General features: G+C 48.2%; 2 protein-coding genes across 3 annotated transcripts; both read right to left on the reverse strand.

The window, feature by feature from the left end:
- Window positions 1-79: 79 nt before the first annotated feature.
- Window positions 80-10,615, reverse strand: HEATR9 (HEAT repeat containing 9). 2 transcript variants are annotated; one of them, XM_036341906.1, is made up of 15 exons: window positions 10,528-10,615; window positions 8,919-8,968; window positions 7,751-7,932; window positions 7,371-7,500; window positions 7,108-7,164; window positions 6,879-6,935; window positions 6,181-6,238; window positions 5,618-5,748; window positions 4,148-4,330; window positions 3,711-3,803; window positions 3,485-3,604; window positions 2,345-2,418; window positions 1,839-1,890; window positions 704-790; window positions 80-463 (listed from the first exon to the last, which is right to left on the reverse strand). In XM_036341906.1, the coding sequence occupies exons 1-15, from the start codon at window positions 10,613-10,615 to the stop codon at window positions 80-82; spliced, it is 1,746 nt and encodes a 581-aa protein (XP_036197799.1). The 2 variants fall into 2 exon arrangements, with proteins under 2 accessions (XP_036197799.1, XP_036197800.1); XM_036341907.1 differs by lacking the exon at window positions 7,371-7,500 and having other exon boundaries at window positions 7,108-7,169; window positions 7,749-7,932.
- A 4,232-nt stretch (window positions 10,616-14,847) lies between these two features.
- Window positions 14,848-19,860, reverse strand: CCL5 (C-C motif chemokine ligand 5). The gene is made up of 3 exons (XM_036340751.1): window positions 19,739-19,860; window positions 18,254-18,365; window positions 14,848-15,323 (listed from the first exon to the last, which is right to left on the reverse strand). Exons 1-3 carry the CDS (start codon window positions 19,812-19,814, stop codon window positions 15,236-15,238), a joined length of 276 nt encoding a protein of 91 aa, XP_036196644.1. The 5' UTR covers window positions 19,815-19,860; the 3' UTR covers window positions 14,848-15,235.
- Window positions 19,861-22,323: the final 2,463 nt, after the last annotated feature.

Below are 22,323 nucleotides of genomic sequence, written 5' to 3' on the forward strand. Positions count from 1 at the left end.
AAGTGACATTCATTTATTCATCGAGGGTAAGTATAGACATTTTCTCAGGGGAGCCTGAGAAGCATCCTCAGGAAGTGACCTATTTGGAGGTTTTGGCAAGGATCTGAAGCTGTTTCCTGATTTCTGGTGTCCAAGGCCCTGTGGCCTGTGACTTGTGTTTTCGTGGTTTAGGGAAACGGGGAGGGAAGGCAGGGGTGAGGTAACAGGGAGACCTTTTCTGGGCCCTCAACTTTTCCTGTTGGTCTGATGAGGCACTGGCCTTTGCAACAAACAAGGGGCTCAGCTGTGCAAGTCGAAAGTCTTGGATATTTAACTCTTCTAGGTTCTCATTCTCTTTTCTGAACCTTGTAGGCTCTTCCTTCTCCTTGGTCAGAGGTGACTCAGATACAAAGAAAACCTTGTTTTTCAGCTTGTTTTTGATCCAGGGATCAATTGAGGCCAAAACAGTGAGTGTTTCTTGTAGCTGCGTTGAAATAAAGGCTCTGTGGCTGGCTGGCTTCAGGCTCAGGCTGGGAGTGGAAGGGGTTACCCATGGGAGGGGGAGCTCTACCCACAGGGCACTATGGCCCCAAGGAATGAGGTCAAGGGACTGTGTGAGGACTTATTCCCCTCTCCTCCCTCCTGACAAAGCAAGTAGTGAGGCTAGATGGGAAGGGCTTGGAGGAGGGGTTAGAAGAGGAAGAGGAGGGTAGGAATGCCTTACACTCTTCTTTATAGACTGGCTTTTTTCTGTGTCTAGCATGTCCAGGAGCAAGTGGAACACTGGTGGGCTGCGGATCCCCAGGACACCCTGGTAGAGGCAGAAGGAGAGTGCCTAAGTAATCAGTCCAGGAAGATACCCTTGTCAATTCTAATCCCCTTGTGATGGCCCTGTGGCCTGGAGAGTGGGAGATGATGGCTTTCCAGCTAAGGTATCCCTTTCCTTGCCTTTTGGGGCCACTGCATTAGGTTCCATTGCACATTCACCAGGAAGAGTTCAGACAGTTTCTCTAATGTTTAAGCAATGCCTCTTAACACCCATCTCCTGTCCCTTATCCCTTAACCCACTGTTCTCTAATCCTGAAGAAAAGGTTACTCTGAACTCCTGGTAGGACTGGAATCTAAATATATAAAATCCTAATATGCAAATAGACTGAACGGCGGAACAACCAAGTCAACAATTAGTCGCTATGACATGTGCTGACCACCAGGGGCAGCAGGAGGCAGAGCTTGGAACATGGCGGGCGATGGCCGTGGTGGGATGGTGGACCAGGTGAGTGGGGGCGTCAGACCTAGGCAGGGTGCTGGTCGCTATCATTGGGGTGAGCCTCTGGTGGTTACTGAAAATTCTTTGCTCCCGGGCTCTGTGGTCCCGCCTGGTGCTTGCACCTGTTGCTGGCGCCAGTCTTGATGGCTCGGGGCCGTCAGAGTTGTGAGCAGCGGCTGCCTGCCCCGATCACCCCTGAGGGCTTCTCCATCTCCCCCTGCTCCTGAAGGGTGATCGGGGCAGCAGCCACTGCTCACAGCTGCTGCTGGCACTGGCCCCAATTGCTCTATGCTGTGAGTGGTCCAAGCAGGCCTGGTCCTGTCAGCGCGTGGGAGCCACGGCGGTGGGAGTGGGGCTGCAGGCGGGGCCGGGCAGGGGCGTGGAGGATGGGCCGAGACCTGCCCTTATGCCCACCGCAGCCACACAGCCACAGTTCCTTTCAAGGTTCACAAATTCATGCACTGGGCCCCTAGTTGTAAAATAAACAAGCAACCCTGAACTTCACAGCCTTTTTTTTCCTTTCAGTAGCTGCTCAGTTGCCTATTGCCCTTGCCATCAACACATCTGATCAAAGAAGCAAAACTGGCCTTACCAAAGAGATGACTGCTTCCTGGCGTGAAGCAACTTGTGGGTTCATTAGTTGCCTGTGTAGAAGGGAGTGTGTTGTGGTTCAGTTAAGGGGGAGGGGGAGGAAGGCTGATCGTTTCTTGGTATAGCCCAGAGTGAGTTGGGCATAAGGCTGATGAGTGATGCTGATTTCATTAATTTTTTCCCTCTTGTTTCTTAGGTCAGAAGGGGCCAGGAGGGGAAAAGGAGATATTGAGGAGGTGCTGAGAAATATATCTGTTCAGAACTTTACCTTTTACAAGTCCCATTCATGTCCTCGTCTTAATTTGAGCTTTATAGCAAGCCTGAGTGGTAGGTATAATCAGCCTCTTTGTACAGTAGAAGTAAAGTCCAGGGGTCAAAAAGTGACTTGGCCAGGGGCAAAGGCAAGTGACAGCTGAGAACTGGCAAGTTCTTAGCTCTCTCTGTTCCTCTGCCCCATTCCCACCACCTAGGATTTGGCCCGGGCAGCTCCCAGTCTAAGCCACTCACTCCTCCACCAAGTTCATCATCATGGGCTTCATCTTGAACTCATCCACAATTTCAGCCACAGCCTGCCTCATAGCCTGAAGAGGGGTTAAGATGGGACAAGAGAGAGAAGGAACACAGGGGTATTCCCTTACGTGCTTCACAAACCTTTGTTGAATGTTTAGTTTCTTGCATATACCTTCCTTGAGGGAAGGTCTGGTGGGGGAAGCAGACTGGTGAGTAGGCAAGTACATTACTGTGTAAGTGTTACAACTGAACTAAGGGCAGGGTGCACATAGGAAGGTCTCCTAACTTAGTCTGGGCACCAGGAAGATTTCCTGGAGGAGGTGATGTCTCAACTGAAACCTGAAGGGTGAATGGGAGTTAACCAGGCAGTGGGTTGGGGGAGGGTGATTTTCTAGGTGTGGATGCGGGGAGGACATGTATAAAAGCCTGGAGGCAAGAGAGGGAGAGCACAGCGTGTTTAGAGAACAGAAAATAGTTCAGTTTATCAAGGTGACCACCCTGGGACTCTTCAACATGGGGCACTCTGAGGAGTTACACTGGGATCACAGGTATAAATCAGGATAGGGTCATCCTAAGCATAGTTGGTGTGTGGTTCTGAGGGGTTGAGTGGTTGAGATGATGCTGGAGGCGTAAGCAGGCTGGGCGGTGAAGGACAGGGTAAACCATTCTGAGGGCAATGGGAAGCTATTGAAAAGTTTCATGCACAACCTGATTTACATTTTAGGAAAATGTCTTTAGATAAAAGTTGTGTGACTAGTTTTGTAGTAAGCTGTTATAAAGGTAAAAGCAATGGGACATAAGAGAGCAGAGCTGATGCTCTTTGTGGTGATTTGGGAAAACTTCCCATAGGAGGTGGTGCTTAGCCTGGTCTTGAAGGAGCTGTCATATTTGAGTAGGCAGAAGGAGACAAGAGTTACTTACCAGTGTGACCTTGCAGAGGGGAGAGGGATGACAGGGGCATTTTGTCTGAGCAAAGGCAAGGTGGCTTAAAAACAGGCTGCATTAGGGAAACGGAGTAGGTTAGAGTGAATGTGATTCTTTAGGGGGCAGTGTGGTGGGAACCAAGACAGGGGAGGTCTGAGAAGGGGGAGAGACAGCTTAGGGCTGCCTGGGCTTTGGAGCTTTGGTCTTACTTACGAGGAAGGGTTCATTAAATATCTTCCTCCTGAGTAGGTCAAATGTGAGTCCCTCCAGTCCCTGTGCCTGGATCTGTTCCAGCCCAATGGTCTTGAGCATCTGGGTCGCCTCAAAGCGGTGCTGAGGGCAGGGGTGGGGAGCCATGAAGGATAGACTCCCTCTCATCCATCCCCCAACTCTGTCTTAGTGATGGAGAAAGAAGGGTATTAGGCAGCCCTAGACTCACCTCAAGGACACAAGAATAGCACAGCTGGTCTAGGACGGCCCTGATGACCTCGGCTGAGTGTACACGCATCATCTTGACCAGCATCCTAAGTATCTATGGGGGCAGGCAGGGTGGGTGGGGTCCAAGAAGCATCTGGATGGCCAGGCCAACTTGACGGCTGAGTCTAGAACTTGTGGGGAATAGGTGGGGTCCTGCCTCTTGAGTGTGCACATACATAAATGAATACATATCAAATGTGCACAGACACATGTATATGTAGGTCCACATGACCCCTTACCTGTGCATACACACATTCACACACAGAGGACCTGCAGTACTCCCTGCTGAAGCTACCTTGCCCTGGGATGAGGATGACAGGGTCCAGACCCCCATGGAAGTCAGCACTAGCCTCTCTTTCCCCCGTCCTTCTCAGGGATCCAGCCTCCTTCCCTGCACACCTTCATCCTCTGGGACGTAAGTCCGTGGCATAGGCACTGCAGCAAGAAGTCTCGGGCTGTGTTGCTGCAGGGTCTCAGGAAACCCAAACACAGGGCTGCCTCCATGGCTGCTTCATTCTTTGACTTCTGTATCAGCATCTGAAGCACAGATGCCAGCATCCCTTCATCCCCGATTTGAGTCCTCTGAGAGGAAGACAAGAGGGGACTATGTTCTCAGCCAGGCTTTGTTAAGAGGGCAATTCTTTGCTGCTTCCAGACCATTCTCCCTAAAATGAATCTCATGTTATCAGATTATTTTATCCACTTCTTGTTTTTGTTGTCATCTACTTGCTCCTAGGTCATATCCTCTCATTTCTCTATGACTTTATCTTCTGAATGAATCAATGTTATTCTCTTAATACTTCTGCTGTCTAATTCCCAGCATTTAAAAATATGTACATTTCATTGATCCAGCTCCTCCCCTCCAATAACCTTGTACTCCACACTGTCAGCTAGTAATTCCCACAGAGATTTTATCATTACTTATTAACTACAATTTCTCCATTTCACAGATCCCACTCTGACCATTACTTCCTATCTTTCCAGCTCACCTCTTGATGTTAACAATTGTTGGACTCCACAAGGACTAATCATCATTAAGCACCATTTCACTGCTCCTCACCTTCATCCCTCTTTACCCAGCTTAAAGTCCATGGTCCTGCTATAATTACTTCCTGCCTCAACTCCTTTACCTTATCTTGGTTCATTGTATTCAACTTTCTACTTGCTCTGTGCCTGTCCTTCCTGGAGAAAAACACAGTCACAATGATTGATCTTGCTTTAGATGGATGAACACAAACTTCATGCAGATCCCTAATGCTGCCTACTGATCATACTGCTTTTCTCCAGGCAATTCTCTTTTCCACCCTCTACATCACACCCTTTCCTCTGGTACCTCTAGCACTTTCTTCCTCCATTCCCACTCAGCTAATGACCTTGTTTCCTACTTTACTGAGCAAGTACAAGTTCCAGAGATACCACCACTTTTATCCAACTTTCAACCTGCACCCATATGGTCTTCCTTTCCACTCGTACTGTAGACTGTTAGAGCTCATTTCTTCTCACCTACTCGAGAACATTGCTGCACAACTCTTCCCACTATCTTCAAAATGACCAGTTTTCTAACTACTGAATTATTATCCCTCAGACTAGAAACATGTTATTTTTCTTTTTCTAGAATTCACCCCTGGTGCCAACTACAACCCTTTCTAGCAAAACTTGGAAAGTGGTCTGTTCTTGCTGTACACAGGGGGGCAAAAGTAGGTTGTGAGTGGTAAATTGCTATGCCAGTGCTTCCATTCAGGAAACTCCACAGGACAATGCCTTCCCATCAAAATCAGGAGCTAGGTTACCTTCTCCCTGACCTAACCCCCAGCCAACACCATCAATTACCTTGCCCTATCTTGCCCCAATTACTGATCTCCCAATCACCTTGTCATTGGGGATAGCAGCCCAGGAATTCAGAGCTACTTGTAGTCCCCTCAGAGTATCCATCCTTTGCTCCTCATTTGGCTCCTTCAACTGCTTGATGAGAGCCTGGATCACATCCTTATTCAGGCAACCTAGACAGGGAGGGTCCTGAGGTCACGGCAGAGCCTTGGGCTGCTCCTCTCTGCCAGGATCCATTGGACTCCACTGTGCCCTCAAGACATAAGTTCCAAGTACTAGGTCCCAAGATGTTGCTCATCTTCCCAGGACACCAGAGCAGCTGGCTGAGCGCAACCTTAATTCCAATCTCCCTTTTCACTTTCTCTCTCTCTCTCTCTCTCTCTCTCTCTCTCTCTCTCTCTCTCTCTCTCTCTCTCTCTCTCTCTCTCTCTCTTTCTCTCTCTCTTTCCCCAGCAGTACCTGGGAGAGTTCCCCGACACTGCCCAGTGCTAGGTTGTGCAGGCATATACTGCACTACACTTCTGTCTTTACCAGAGGGGAGAGTGGCTGCGCTGCCTCCTGTCTCACCTCTCCCAACTCCCCAGCCAGGGAGAGGATATACTTACCCAGGATGGCCAGGGTTCTATAAGCCTCATACTTCACTCTCTCTGGACCAGTTTCGACCTGATTTAAGAGGCAGGTGGTGGAAACATGCTATAAGGTGATGGAATGTCAGAGCTTTAAGAATCTCAGCTTAATCTCATGTTATAAATGAGGAAACTGAGGCCTAGAGAGTGACCTGTCTGTACTCAAACACAGTACAGCCAGGAAGGTGTAATGGAATGCGCAAAACTTGGAAGTAAGACTTGTTCAAATACCTATCTGGGATGTAGTCGCCATGTGACCTTGGGCAAGTTGCTTGGCCTCTCAGAGTTTCCATTTTCTCATTAGGAAAATGCAGATACTACCAGCTATTCCTAGTATTGTAAGATTTAAATGAGATTATGTAGATGCACGCTCTCCATTATAACTGGGCATATAAATATGAGGCACTGATTCAGTTAAGGGAGTTAATGAACTCAGTTCCAGTTCTCTCCTAGTTTTTCAGTTGCGTGTCTTAGACAAAAGGGCTCTTCAGATTCCACCTCCCCCATCCTTTTAGATCAAGCTGTCCTTTAAAGGGCATGAGCTGGCATATGCTGCACCCTGGTGGCTCTCTTCGCTGGATCTAACCCACCATCCTTGTGAGCCTTGTCTGTGCCCATGTTCTATACACCTTATACCCTGCTCCCTCCTCTCCTGAACTCGGTGCAGCCCGACTTACCACCTGCAGTAGTGCCTCTATGACCGACTCATCACTGATGCCCAGGCACCCCAGAGCCTGCAGGAAGAAGGGTAGAGGGAAGGGAAGAGACCTTGGATACCACCCCAGGAGTTACCATTCTCTGTACACAGCTGGATTTGGTTCTTGGAACACCACCCAACCCCCACCTCAAGCATCTTTCTCCTCTTCAACTCGGCCAACTCCTACCTCCACCCTTGCAACTTCTCACCTGTGTTGCGTAGAACTGCTCATCCTCTCTGGGAGATTTCAGGCTTTTTGTGAGTTCCTGCCCTTCCAAAGGAGCCAGTGGAGAGGAGGAAAGGAATAAATATAATTGTAAAACTTCAAACTGAAAGGAGCTCATCCAATCCAATCCCTTTTCCTCGCTGTCCTCCATTATGGGATTGAGGGCTGAAGGATGGTGAGAGCCCAAGGTAAGGGCATTCACAGGAAGGGAGTCTCTCTATCCTCCCTCCCACCATGGTCCCTGACCTTTAATCTTTGCCACTTCAAGGAGTCCTCAGTAGGGTGTAAAGTCTTGTGTTCTTTTTGATATTTTGTAGTCAACTTGTTCATGGGGAGATGGACTTTTTGGATGTTAGTACCTTCTTTGAAGTGGTATCTGTGTGAGAGATTGCACATGCAGCCTTGGTCCCCTTGTTCCCTTCCTCCTCCCTTCACAAATTCTCCTCTGTCCCCGGTTCTCAGCCCAGCTTAGAGATGGGACCAGCGGAAGACAGATGAGCCTCCTTCTACCCTGAGGTCTTCTCTGGGACCTATAGGCTGACTTGCTCCACTCCCTGTCCCACCACACCCTTTCCTTCAATTTCCTAGAAGGTGCAGAAGGTATGGAGAATAACAGTAAATCACACCTAAGTTGAGCGCTCATTCTCTGCAATGTTTTCTGGGCCTCCCGTTTCTGTTGATGATCATACAGGATGTGCCAGTGCGTGTACATCTCAGGTGTCTCAAAGTAGCAGTATGGTGCTGAGTTTGGCTTGGCTGGGTGCTGCCTCCAGCACTCTGGACTTGGGGGGAACTCTTCCTTTGGTGTCTGGGAAAACAAGGTGGATGGCAGAGCAGTTGCAGATTTAGTAAACAGCAAGCAAATAACAGGCTGTTAAACTTGGATTTCAGGTAATGAGTGCTATGTGTGTGCGCACACTAGAGGCCTGGTGCATGAAATTTGTGCACTGAGGGTGGGTGGGTCCCTCATTCTGGACTGTGAGAGGGCACAGGTCAGGCAGAGGAACCCCACAAGTGCACAATTGGGGCCAGGGAGGGATGCGGGAGGTGGCCAGCCGGGGAGGGACTGCAGGAGGGCTCCAGGGCATGTCCAGCCCATCTCACTCAGTCCCAATTGGCCGGACCCCAGCAGCAAGCTAACCTACTGGTCAGAGCGTCCCCCCCTGGGGGTCAGTGCACATCATAGCGACCAGTTGACTGCCCGCTGGTGGTCAGTGCATGTCATAGCGAGCAGTTGATGGCCTTAGCGTTCATTAGCATATTAGCTTTGATTGGTTGAACGGCTGACTGGTTGGCCAGGCACTTAGCATATTAGGCTTTTATTATATAGGACACACACACACACACATACATATATATATTTCATTGTTTATATGAAATTCAAATTTAATTGGGTGCTCTGTGTTTTATGAGAATCTCTGTATTAATTAATAAAAATGACTCATCATTCAGCACTGATTGCATTGCCTAGGCCTTGCAGATGGTACCTCACAACAGTTCCACGAAGGGTTCTGGGCAAGGGTTAGCCTGTGACAGAGGAGGCTTCTGGAAGGAAAATGACTTGTCCAAAAATTAGTGACAAATTCTCCTCTGCCCTCAGTTCTCAGCCCAGCTCAGAGATGGGACCAGAGGAAGTTCTCAACCTTGGCTGCTTATTGGAATTATTCAAGGGAACTTTTAACATGCCCAAGGGTGAGTGTTGGGGTTCTGTGAAGTGACCTTAATGGGAAGGGACAGTCTGCTGCCCCTCCTATTCAACAAATCTCCCAAGGTGGCAAAAGTTAGGGGTCTTACCTGGTGACAGGACAAGGGGAGGTAAACAGATATCGAGGCCTTTTTGAGTTCTGTGGTACAAATGAGATAGCAGTCACGAAGGCGGGTTAAGGAATCATCCATTCAGGCATTCATTTATTCAGCATTTAGTGAACAGGAGTACTAGGCACCAGGGAGGTAAATAAGGTGTTATTCCTGTCCTCAAGGGGCTCGTGGTTTCCTGATACCTTGCTGCTCAAAATGTGGTCTGTGGAACAGCAGGATTGCCATAGCCTGGAAGTTTCTCAGAAATGCAGACTCTCGGGCTCCACCCCAGGCCTCGCAAATCAGGATCTTCATTTCAACAAGATCTGTATGTACTTTGATGTTTGAGAAGCTCTGGTCCAGCAGAGTGGTTCTCAACCGTGGCTGTTGGCTGTGAATTGGAATTATCTGACGGGACTTTTAACATACCTTGGCCCTACATAAGACTAATAGAATCAGAACAGATTCTCTGAGGAAGGGGCCTTGGTATTAGAGAAAACTCCCCAGAGGATTCTAATGTGCAGCTAATGGTGAAAACCATTGGTCCTGGTCAGAATTTTTTAAACTTGAGTGTGCATTGGAATCACCTGGAGAGTTTGTTAGAGCAATTCCCTAGCAGTGGTTCTCAACCTTCCTAATGCCGCGACACTTTAATACAGTTCCTCATGTTGTGGTGACCCCCAACCATAACATTATTTTCGTTGCTACTTCATAACTAATTTTGCTACTGTTATGAATCGTAATATAAATATCTAATATGCAGGATGTATTTAGGCGACCCCTGTGAAAGGGTCGTTTGACCCCAAAAGGGGTAGCAACCCACAGGTTGAGAACTGCTGCTCTAGAACCGTGGTCGGAAAACTGCAGCTCGTGAGCCACATGTGGCTCTTTGGCCCTTGAGAGTGGCTCTTCCTAAGCCTTAGGAGTACCCTAATTAAGTTAATAACAATGTACTGTACCTCTCTATATAGTTTAAGCTTAAAAAATTTGGCTCTCAAAAGAAATTTCAATCGTACTGTTGATATTTGGCTCTGTTGACTAATGAGTTTGCTGACCACTGCCCTAGAGGATTGATTCCGCCTGAGAATTTGCATTTCTAATGAGATGCTGATGTTACTGGTCCTGGGACCACACTTTTGAGGGCCACTGGACCAGCTGGTGAGACAGACTGTTATTAGTGATTAACAAAGGGAAACAAATGTGAAGACAGATGAAAGCACAGGTGGTACAGTTGAGGGTCCCTTAACCTGGCTCAGTACTTGCTTACCCAGAGACTCTGCACAAGCTCTGAGTCTTCAGTCCAAGTAGGAGATAGATAAGGGGAGGAGCATTAGGCACCGGAAACAACTTATGCAAAGACTTGCAAGTGTGAGTGTTAGATGGCGAGCCAGGGTGCAGGTGTGGGAGCAGACCCTGGGAAACACAAGATGTCCCACTTTAGAAGACCCTGGAGACTTACCATGCCGGCTGTGGGGAGCCATCCAAGTGTTCATGGGCTTTCCATGACCCATCCCATAGATTTGCTGAACTCACCCTGACCCCTGCCAGGGGGCTTTCCTTTTCAGGCCCTTGCCCCTGATTCTGTTCCTCTCCATTCCAGCCTCACCTTTGGTCCTGTATGGATATTCCAGCCATGGGTACTTGAACATTGACCTGGCGATTTCAAAGATATCGATTGATTTTTCGTAGGCCATCTTTTTATTCTCCTGGTGGGGCCAGAGGGCAGGGTGGTGGTGGTGGAGAATACAGGGCCTTCGGGGATGTGGAGAGAGAGCTCAGGCTATCCTGTCTTCTGTACAAGAGGAACTAGTGAGATGTCTGGGCTTCTGGAAATGGAAGCTTCCAAGTGCTGAGCAACCAGGTCTCCTAGGTAACTAGAATGCTCCAGTTCCATTCTTTAAAAGCAAAATGTATTGATTGATTTTGAAAGAGAGAGAGAGAGAGAGAGAGAGAGAGAGAGAGAGAGAGAGAGAGAGAGAGAGAGAGGGAGAGAGAGAAAGAGAAACATCGATTTGTTCCACTTACTAGTATTTATGCATTCATTGGTTGACTCTGGTATGTGCCCTCTGACTGGGGATTGAACCTGCAACCCTTGCACATTGGGACAATGCTCCAACCATGTGAGCTACCCGGCCAGGGCTCTAGTTCCATTCTTTAGCCCCAGCCCTGGCATCTACTGGCTTAAGGATTGAGCTAGTCATTTTACCTCTAGGATCTTCAGTGTCCTCATCTAAAATGCGGGAAAGTCATGTTTGTCTAGCTAACTAGAGGGGCTATGGTGAGGCATAAATTCAAAGAGATAGTCTAAGGGTTTGGTGAAGTGTCAAGCTCATATAAACCCGTGTTAGGAGCAGGGATGGTTCTTAGGATTAGTCATCAGGAAAATGGCAGGGATGGGAAAGCCCCTCTTAAACTCACACCTCTTTCCTTGGTAGCAAGAGACTGAACTAACTCTGGGCTAAGACCATTCATACCCCTACTTTTGCATATGCTGTTTCCTCTAGCTGTCAGGTCTTTCATTTTCTTTTCCACCTGTTAAACAGTTTTTCAAATCTTTCAAACTCTACTTAAATGTTATCTCTGAAGTCTCTTTTCTCCCTGAGGCACCCTGCCTCACCCCATTTAGGTGTAATCCCCCCTACCCCACAATATGACCACAACCTTTTGTAGTGGTCCTTCCCTTTAAGAGTTTGTCTTATGTTTCATCTGTTCATGGGTCTTTCCATCTTCCTCACTAGACTGTGAACTGCCTAAAAGTACAGATTGTGGCTGGTAGCTCTTTCACCCCTCTATTCCGCTCCTGACCCCCACCCCCAATGCCTAGTACAGTGCTTGGCACACAGCAGGCAGCTCACTGTAGGAAGAGAACAGGGGCCACCAAGCCATCAGACTTGACATCACTAGTAAACTGACATCATGTGCCCTGATGTACTGCACTGAGAAAGACAGCATCACTCTGGTATTCTGGCCAAAAATGTTTACCCTGAGTTTAATTCGGGGGAAATAGGCAAATTCAAATGAAATATTCTACAAAAATCTTATCTGAACTTCCCCGAAATATCAATGTTCTTAAAGACAGAGAAAGTCTGGTAAAGGACACTGAAAAGACATGGCAGCTAAATTCAGTATGTGGACATAATTGTATCCTAGATTTAAAAAATAGCTGTAAAAGACATTGAGACAATTGTGGCCTTTGATCATGGCCTGTGTTTTAGAAAATAGTATTGTGTCAATGTTAGGTTTCCTGAGTGTGAAATATGTACTGAAACTTTTAGGGGTGAAGTGATATCACATCTGCAACTTACTCTCAAATTTGGAAAAAAAATGTATTATACAAACTATATATACATATATACATATACATATACATATACATATACATATACATATACATATACATATATACATAAAAGAGAAACATGGTAATTAGCCATACCTCCGCTACCCTTCCCATTGGCTAATCAGGGCGATATACAAATTAACTGCCAGCCAAGATGGCGGCCGGCAGCCAGGCAGCTTGAAGTGAACACAAGCCTTGCTTACTTCAGTGACGGAGGAATCCAATGTTCCCTGCCTGCCTCTGCTGGCCTCTGAGCTTGCAGTTTGAAACATTGTTACAAATATAGAAGCTAAACAAAACCCCAGAAACCTGCTTTCAGCCAGCGGGATCTCAGAGCTAGAGCTGAAACAGTGTTTCGATTATAGAACCCAAACAAACCAGATACCTGCTTTCAGCTGGAGCCAAGCCTCAGAGCTAAAGCTGGCCCAGAATAAAAAAAAAGGAAAAAAGGAGCGGTTGGGAGCTTCAGTCACCCGCCAGCCTGAAAACAGCCATCAGCCCCTCACCCAGGCTGGCCAGGCATCCAAGCGGGACCCCCAACCTGAAGGGTCTGTGACCAGCTGCAAACAGCCATCATCCCCTCATCCAGGCTGGCCAGGCACCCCAGTGGGGACCCCCACCCTGATCCAGGACACCCTTCAGGGCAAACCAGCTGGCACCCACCCGTGCACCAGGCCTCTATCCTATATAGTAAAAGGGTAATATGCCTCCCAGCACCAGGATCAGTAGAGCCGCGAGGCCTCCCGGCACCGGGATCAGCGTGACAGGGGGCAGTGCCCAAACCCCCTGATCACCCTGCGGCTCTGTGTGTGACAGGGGGCGGGGCCGCAACCTCCCTATCCGCCCTGCTCTGTTCGTGACAGGGAAAGGCGCCCCAACCCCCTGATCAGCCCTGCTCTGTGCCTGATAGGGGGGAGCTCCCCAACCCCCTGATCGCCCTGTGCTCTGTGTGTGACAGGGTGCGGCGCCCCAACCCCCTGATCGGCCCTGCTCTGTGTGTGACAGGGTGCGGTGCCCCAACCCCCCCACCATGGGCCCTGCTCTGTGTGTGACGGAGTAGAGCCATAACCTGCCCATCGGCCCTGCCCTGAGTGTGACAGGGTACGGCACCCCAACCCCCTGATCCTCCCTGCTCTGTGTGTGACGGGGCGGTGCCCCAACCCACTGATGGGCCCTGCTCTGTGAGTGACAGGGGGGAGCTCCCCAACCCCCTGATCGGCCCTGCTCTGTGTGTGACAGGGGGGAGCTTCCCAACCCCCTGATCAACCCTGCTCTGTGCGTGACAGGGTATGGAGCCCCAACCCCCCTGATGGGCCCTGCTCTGTGAGTGACGGGTCAGCGCCCCAACCCCCTGATTGGCCCTGCTCTGTGCATGACAGGGGGTGGCGCCGCAACCTCCCCATCGACCCTGCCTTGAGTGTGATGGGGCGGTGCCCCAACCCCCGAATCGGCCCTACCCTGAGCGTGACTGAGGGTGGCATCGCAACCTCCCAATCCGCCCTGCTCTGTGCATGACAGGGGGCGGCGCCCCAACTCCCCAATCGGCCCTGTTCTGAGCCCAACCAGGGGCTGCACCTAGGGATTGGGCCTGCCCTCTGCCACCCGGGAGCAGGACTAAGCCAGCAGGTCGTTATCTCCCGAGGGGTCCCAGACTGGGAGAGGGCACAGGCCGGGCTGAGGGACCCCCCTCCACCCCGAGTGCACAAATTTTTGTGCACCAGGCCTCTAGTATACACACACACACACACACACACACACACACACACACACACACACACATATGCATATAGATAAAGCAAATATGGTAAAATGTTAACATTCAAATCTAGATGAAGGTTAATGGGTACAGTTTTGCAAATTTCTGTAGGTTTGAAGTTTTACAAATTAAGGGTTAAAAAAAAGCCTGGGCTTTGACATAAAACCTGATGGGTTTAAATGCCCCCCCCCTTTTTATTTTACTTCTTTTACTTTGGGGTTTGGGCAAGTTATTTCCTTCTCTTGCCAAGGATTTTCCCAACTGTAAACATGGTTGATAATACTGCTTCCCCCAAAGGGTTGTGGGGATGAGGGATGATGAATGTAAGGGGCTGGCAATGCCCAGCACACAGTGAGCACTCAGCTATGCTCTCTATAATTACAAAGATATATATTGTCAATATATGGTCACATGAAGGGGCACATCGATGGGGAAGTTGGAGTGCTCCCACCTCTTTACTCCCTCTATTTGAAAGAACTGAGGTGTTGGGATTGCCACTAAAACCTATTCCAGGAGCAAGACTGGGGATGAGGACTAGGGTAGACAAGGGTAGAAGGGGAAGGTCTGAGGAAATGGAGGTGCTGTGGCAGGGAGTGAAATAAATTCGTGGGGACTTGGGAGTGGGGATGTAGTGACTCTTGTTTCCCCCCAGGGTAGATAAGCCACTGTCCTGCCCATGCCCCTTCTCAGAGAACTTATGCTTCCAGCCCTGCTCACTGCAAGGCCATCACCCCCAAATCTAGGGAGGACACCAGATGTGTGCATCCCTGCATGCTTAATACTCATGAGGAAGGAGGGTCCCTGAGGAAGAAATCATGCCAGGAGCCAGCTTCGAAATTGTCTTGGGAATTTTAATAGAAAGCTGATTTCTCACTTTTGCCAGTCAGCCTATCCCAGTGAGGGGCTGAGGTTGGAGCACTGGCCATGGGACATTACCATCGAAGCCCAGTTTGTCTCCCTTCTTCGCTTCCAGAGGCATGCTGACCAGAGGCATGCCAACTTCCTGATTGCAGAGCCATGCCTGAGCCGAGGCACCTGCAGCTCCAAGGCCAGAGATTTTCTGTGCACAATTCAGAGCCCCGGGAGCTCCTGGGGGCTTTGGTGGGGAGGCTTTTATAACTGCCACTATGCTGTGTAGTGCAATCAGGGTGGGAGCCGGGGATTGGGGAGAAGCAATAAGAAAGTTGCATAAGTTCTGGGTTTAAGGCGCCTTTCATCCTAGCTCATCTCCAAAGCGTTGATAATCTCCCGCACCCATCTCTTCTCTGGATTGGCACACACCTGACGGTTCTTTCGGGTGATTAAGCTGTGGGAGAAGAGAGGAGAGAGACCTGGTCAGTGCTGGGACAGCCAGTTTTAGGAATGACATGGATTGAGGCACAAGAAGAGATGATGAAGGTACTGGGTAGGTCATTTTTGGAGCTCCGTAAGATTTTATCTGTGGCTTTTAAGGAAAGGACATATCCTTTCCTGTTGATTCAGAAGGGCTCCAGGTTAGAAGCAGAGTTGTGTGCATTGTAATTCTCTCACACACCCGTGCCACCTGGAGAGCAAAGGGGATACAAGCCCGAGGAGCCCAGGGTTGAACTGGTCAACCATTAGCCTTTCCTCTGTTTCGGACCCCGTACTGCTGCTCCAGATGCAGAGAAAAAGAGGCATTCTCTGGGAACTTGGTCATGGCTGAGCAAGAGGGAGACTGGAGGTGGTAAAACAAACCTGTGAGGGGCCTGGGCATTAGTATCTTTTCAAAGCTCCTCAAATGATTAGAATGTTTACCCAAGGTTATGAGCTCTGATACAGAGGAAGGAGCTATAAATGTTGGACTGTATTAATAATACGAGATCCACTTACTCATTCCCTAACTGTGTCCCTTGAAAGGGCCCTGAACAACATGAGTGGACCTAGAAGGTATATGCTAAGTGAAATAAGTCAGACAGAGAAGACAAATACTTTATAATTTCACTTATACATGGAATCTAAAAAAAACCCAAAGTAAATGAACTATCAGAACAGAAACAAACTCATAGGTACAGAAGACAAACTGATGGTCCCAGATGAGAGAGGGGTTGGGGGCTGGGGGACAGGTGAAGGGATTAAGAAGTATGAATTGGGGCCAGCCAGCATGGCTCAGTGGTTGAGCATTGACCAGCAGGTCATGGTCTGATTCCTGGTCACACCATATGCTCTGGTGGCGGGCTTGTTCCCCAGTGTGGGACGTGTAGGAGGCAACTGATCAATGATTCTCTCTCATCATTGATGTTTCTATCTCTCTCGCCCTCTCCCTTGCTCTCTGAAATCAATAGAAATATATATTTTTAAAAAGAAGTATGAATTGGCAGTTACAAAATAGTCACAGGGATGCAAAGTCCAGCATAGGGAATATAATCAATTGTATTGTGATAACTATGTATAGTACCGGGTGGGGACTAGACTTCCGGGGGGGGGGGGGGGAGTGGGGGGAGGGGGGCGGTCGTCACTTTATAAGTTATATAAATGTCTAACCACTATGCTGTATACCTGAAACTAATATAATATTGAATGTCGATTCTAACTGAAAAATTAAAAAACCACCCCCCCTTTCAAAAAAACCCCCCATATAATTTGGCTTTAGGTAACACAGTGCCTGGCACAGGGTAGAAACTCAACAAATGAATACATCTATGCATGTGTGGTGAATGAGGGAAGGACATAAACTGGAGTCTTGATTTCACCACTTACTAGTTGGATTAACTTTGGCAAATCGCTTAGGGCCTCTGAGTCTATTCACAAATCTCCAAAATGTGGACAGAAACAATTCCTACTTTGCACAGTTATTGTGAAGGTCAAATGAGATAGTATGTGGTTTTGAAAATAGCATGCATGTGCTGTTGTTGTCATTGGAATGCTGTGGGACCTCTGCTTTAGGGTGGATCAGAGCAACATGAGACCAAAGATCCTGGTACAGGGCACTGTGGCTCAGAGAGGTTGAGGACACTGAGATATTGGCAGTGTCAAAGCACTTCTGTCATTTAACCGGCCACTTTGGGGCTAGCCCTGCCAACTTGGACCTTTCTTGTTTTGGCTTCTCCTTCAGGATGTTTTCAGATAAAAATGAAGGCTTAGGTTGTCTGGTGAGAATGCGGGTTCCATGCTCTGTCATGGGTAATCTTTGCTCTCAGGGAAGCTGCTTCCCTGTTCTGAGCCTCACTCAGAGCCCCGTGACCATCTCTTGCCCACCCTAGCGGGCAGAGAAGAGAAAGGGAGCAGAAGCCATATTCTGGGCTCTTGCACCTCCTAGTGTTTATTTTCTTATTTGGGGTGGTAAGACAGCTTCAGACCCACACCCCGCTCTTGTTAAGCCCGGTGGCATACAGGAAATCCTGCTGGCTTACCATCATCTGCTCTCCTCTGCCCCCATGGCCTGTGGCCAGGAAATCAAAAGGTCAGGAAACCAACATCTGGGGTCAGGGTTGCTCAGGCCCCCATTTCCTTCTCCTCCCTGTAGAATGGGACACTGGAGAATAGTCCCTCCTCGCCAAGACTTCTCTCCCTCCCCCCCATATTGGGGACCCTCCACTTGCCTGACTTCCCACCTACCTCTTTTCCTGCTCTGTCTCATGGGAGCCTCTACCCTCACCTGTCCCTTGAGAATTACTCAAAGTTGCTGCCTTTCTTTTCTGTGTGCTCTCCCAAGTCTCTGGCCCTGGGTCTAAATAATGCATGTAAGACATTTGACACACAGTAGGCACTTCCTAGGTAGTAGGGATTATTTGATTTTTTCAAATGTATTAGCTTGCAGATTTAAAGAAGAATCTCATTTTATTATTTCTCCACCAATCAATCAAGTTGTGTGTGTTTTTTGCACAAGTGACTGCAACTAGGACCCTGACTTCTGACCTCTCCTTAGTTCCTCTGAGGTGGATTTGATAGATTGTGGGTATAGGCAACTGTGAAGTTCTTAACTGGAAAGATGACCAAATTGATCTCCATACAAGATCATTGCAAATGATGTTCAAGTAAAAGTCACAACTGTAAAGATCAGAGACCTAACCTAGTGCATCAGAGTGGGGAAGATCCTCCAAGATCACCCTGTCTGATCCTTTTCATGATAGCTGGGGAATCTGAAGCTGGAGTTGGAGGAGCCATGCTATTTGAGCAGTTAGAGGATTGGCCCCAGTGGATGGGGCATCCTCTAGAGGGTTCCTAGGGGGATGGGCTCTGCACCCTGCTGGAGGGTTCCATGGGACTGAGACTCACACGACTGCTGGCATGGAGCACTTGCTGCTGGTGTAGAAATACTCCTGGAGGTGGGCACGGGGCAGTGGGCGGGAGATGTAGGCAAAGCAGCAGGGTGTGGTGTCCGAGGCATCTGGGAGAAGGAAGAGACCCTTGTATTCATTGCCAGTGCACTGGGTACTTTATATGATTTATCTTAAATAGACTATTTTCATCCTTTGGCTAAAACTGAGGCTCAGAGAGGTAAAGTCACTTTGCCATTGACACACAGTGACAGAGTGGAATTCCAACAGAGGACTGAGAGGATCTCCCCAATCCCTCACCCAATTCTTGTGCCTCGCTTGTATCCTTCTCTCTGCACCATCACCCTCATGCCTTTGGCTCTCGGTACATGCTGGGCCTCTTCCTAACTTGTGTTGTGCCCTCTGGCCTTATCTTGTCCTCCTAGGATCCTCAGTGGATTCAGAACTTGGTTTCTTTGAGACCTAGGGTGGGCTGGGGAGAGGCTTCCAAAACTCAGACTGGAGGTGCATGGTGGATGGTAGGAGCCGTGGCTGAGGCATAGTAAGAAGGGCCGTATCAGAGAAGGAGGACTTTTTGTTGGTCAATTAATTCAGAATGACCCTAGGAAATGTCAGTTGCCATTTCCCAGCAGAGTAGGAGTGTTTAAGAGCCAAATAGGACTGAGTTTGAATACCAGATTCCCTACTTCCTAGCTGTGTGAACCTGGCAAATTACTTAACCTCTCTGGGCCTCCCTCTGTTTCCCCATCTGTAAGTCAAGGACAGCTACTGAAAGAATAGTTGTGAGCCTGGCCGGTGTGGCTCACTGGTTGAGCATCAACCTATGAACCAGGAGTTCATGATTCAATTCCTGGTCAGGGCACATGCCTGGGTTGCGGGTTCAATTCCCAGTGTGGGGTGTACAGGAGGCAGCTGATCAATTATTCTCTCTCATCATGATGTTTCTATCTCCCTCTCCCTTCCTCTCTGAAATCAATAAAAATATATTTTTTAAAAAGAATAGTTGTATTAAATAAGATGATATATGTAAAGCAATCAGCATAATACTTGACAAATAGTAGGTATTTAATTAGCTTTCATTATCCTTTCTCAAGCCCCATTTTAATCCTTCTATGAAATGGGGGGAAATATGACTGTCCCAGGAGGGTTTTAGTTACTTGCTTATAAGTTTCTTAGAAACCTTGCTGGTGTTAGGCAGGCATGAGTCATGTTTTTAGGTCAGCTTGAGCTTCCCCTTCCTACTAATAACCCCAGCATCAGTCCACACTCAGTGAGTGCCTGCAAGCTTGGGGTGTAGACCCTGAAAACACAGAAAAGTTAATCAGAGGGTCCTTGCCATAAAGTGGCTCAGAGATCCATCAGGGGCCACTGGGCATCAGAGAAAAGCAATAAGTAAGAATGAAAATCATAGGGTCCAGACAGTATAAACGCAAGGTCTGGGCTAGCCTGAGGGCTGACTCAGGTGGTCAGGACTGGGACTTACATGGGGAGGCCGATGCAGGAGCACAGAAGGCGGCTGCGGCGAGGAGGACAGCGAAGGCAGCTGCGGAGACCTTCATGGTACCTGTGGGTAGAGGCTGTGGGAGAACCTGTGCTGTCTTAGGATCCTTTGCAGGGATTCTCTGCAGCTCAGGCTGGCCCTTTATAGCAAGTCAGACCAGTAGAGGGGGCGCCCCCAAGGGGAGTTTCCAAAATAGTAGTCAGGCATTGGCTGACATCATACGTGAAATTGCATTAAACAGAAAAGAAAACTGAAATAGCCTCCGGAAATTTGAGGCTGTCTTGCTTTTACTCTCCTTCCCCGTTTCTGTCTTCCTTTCCTTCCTTTCCTTCTCCCTCTTTTCCCCTTCCTCCTCCCCCTTCCCCCTTCCCCCTCTCTTCCTCTCCTCACCAACCTCAGATCCAAGGTGAGCTCATTGAGTTTCCCCTTTGCCCACAAGTGCTGGTGATAGAAAACCTCTTCCTTTGCTGGATCCTCAGCTTCACCTTCCAGGGCTGGGCTCCCCCCCAGAGGTCAGTCAGGAGGCTGCTTCCCTAAGGGCAGGAGGAGGGGTGGCTAGGACAGGGATCTGAAACAACTGGGTGTTTATTTGGTTGCTTTCAAAGGTCTGTATCTTCCCTCTCATCCATGGAGGGATGTTATTTATGATATGAGGTGTTTTATTGAGAAGGGGAGGGTCCTCTGACATGTAGTCCCGGAGGATGGTGATTGAGGCGGTGGATCAGAACTGGGCATTGGAGACCTTTTCACCAGATATGAGTTGGAGTGGGTAATGGCTGCAAGGGTCACCCCCATTTACTTTTTGAGTGATCCTTAGGAATTTGCTTAATGTCTTTAAGCTTACAAGCTTGTTATGAAGAAAGAGAGAGAGAGAGAGAGAGAGAAAGAGAGAGAGAGACAGACAGACACTTCAATTGTTAGCCATTAACTGAAGGCTTATTCTTTGCTAGCCACTATTCTAAGGGCTTCGCATGTGTCAACTCATTTACTATTATTATCCCCATGTTCCCATTTTTCAGATGAGGATCAGTAAATGCTGGGGTCCCATCTCATTTCTTTTAAAAATATATTTTTATTGATTTCAGAGAGGAAGGGAGAGGGAGAGAGAGATAGAAACATCAATGATGAGAGAGAACCATTGATTGGCTGCCTCCTGCACACCCCACACTGGGGATGGAGCCTGAAACCCAGGCATGTGCCCTGACCGGGAATCAAACCGGGACCTCCTGGTTTATAGGTTGATGCTCAACCACAGAGCCATGTCGGCTGGGCTTCATCCATTTTTTGTCCCTACAGACAGCTGCAAAGGGATTTAGGGATCATTTTGTTCATATTCTTCCATTGCAGAGGAGGGAACTGAGGCCCAGAGAGTGGAAGTGACCTGCTAAAGAACACACAGCAAATGAATGATGGGATCAGAACCTGGGCGCCTTAGCTCCCGCTTCAGTGCTCTATCTGCCAAATACGGCTCGCCATTAAAAGGTTCATGTTGGGGCCCTAGCTGGTTTGGCTCAGCGGATAGAGCGTCGGCCTGCGGACTCAAGGGTCCCAGGCTCGATTTCAGTCAAGGGCATGTACCTTGGTTGCGGGCTTATCCCCAGTGGGGAGTGTGCAGGAGGCAACTGATCGAGGTTTCTCTCTCTCATCGATGTTTCTGGCTCTCTATCCCTCTCTCTTCCTCTCTGTAAAAAATCAATAAAATATATTTTTTAAAAAAAAGGTTCATGTTGGGGACATCCTTGAACTGAATCCATGTGGTGGTCTTGATTAGAGCCAGGGTTCTAACCCATTCCAAAGAACTGGTTACAGTAAATCGTCATCAATTCCTATTTGGATAATTCAGAATTAGTGACAAGTTGACCTGAGCTGGTTTGAAGTTGACCTCTGAATGATCTAAGCAAAAAGTGTCCATTGATAGTAACAAAAGCAAGCAAATTCTAAAAAAAAATAAAAAAATAAAGTAACTTAAAAAAGGTGTAATGTTATACCAAGAACACTTTCTTGCTAGCTACTGTCATATAGATAGTGGCAGCTGAGGGTGACTGAATCACCCAGAAAGGAAAGACCTTGTGTTCTTCCTTCCTCACAAGGACTTTGGGCAAGGTTCTTACTAGTCTCAATTTGCAGAAGTGGAAACTACCCCTCAGATGTGGTTATTAAGGTCCTTAAGGTCACACAGCTAAAAAGGTGTTTCTGATGACCAGGCATAAGCTCTTTCCACTGACTCACATCATTCGGGCATTAACAGTGATTATGTCCATTTTAGGTGCCAGGTACTGTTCTAAACTTGTCACAAGGATCCTCTCATTCCTTCCTCATTAAGCAATTAACAGAAAAAACGCAATTTTGGAAGACATGGCCATCTCGTTTAAAGTAATAAATTGCAAACACTTCAGAAACATTCATCCATCCAAAGAATAACGTTCTGCTTGTTTATTTTTTTATTGATTTCAGAGAGGAAGGGAGAAGGAGAGAGAGTGATAGAAACATCAATGATGAGAGAGAATCATTGATCAGCTGCCTCCGGCATGCTCCCCCTCCCCCCTGGGATTGAGCCCCTCAACCCG

The sequence above is a fragment of the Myotis myotis genome, unplaced genomic scaffold (genome assembly GCF_014108235.1).
Source record: "Myotis myotis isolate mMyoMyo1 unplaced genomic scaffold, mMyoMyo1.p scaffold_m19_p_17, whole genome shotgun sequence".
NCBI lineage: Eukaryota > Metazoa > Chordata > Mammalia > Chiroptera > Vespertilionidae > Myotis > Myotis myotis.

Coding starts and splice junctions, on each gene's coding strand:
- CCL5 (XM_036340751.1), bottom strand. CDS start 19,814: ATGAAGGTCTCCGCAGCTGCCTTCGCTGTCCTCCTCGCCGCAGCCGCC. Junction 18,366..19,738: donor TCCTGCATCGGCCTCCCCAT/GTAAGTCCCAGT, acceptor TCCTTCTCCCAG/ATGCCTCGGACACCACACCC. Junction 15,324..18,253: donor TGCTCCATGCCAGCAGTCGT/GTGAGTCTCAGT, acceptor CTTCTCCCACAG/CTTAATCACCCGAAAGAACC.
- HEATR9 (XM_036341906.1), bottom strand. CDS start 10,615: ATGGCCTACGAAAAATCAATCGATATCTTTGAAATCGCCAGGTCAATG. Junction 7,501..7,750: donor AGAATGAGCGCTCAACTTAG/GTGTGATTTACT, acceptor TCTCTCACACAG/ATACCACTTCAAAGAAGGTA. Junction 4,331..5,617: donor CTGCTATCCCCAATGACAAG/GTGATTGGGAGA, acceptor TCTTCCTCTCAG/AGGACTCAAATCGGGGATGA.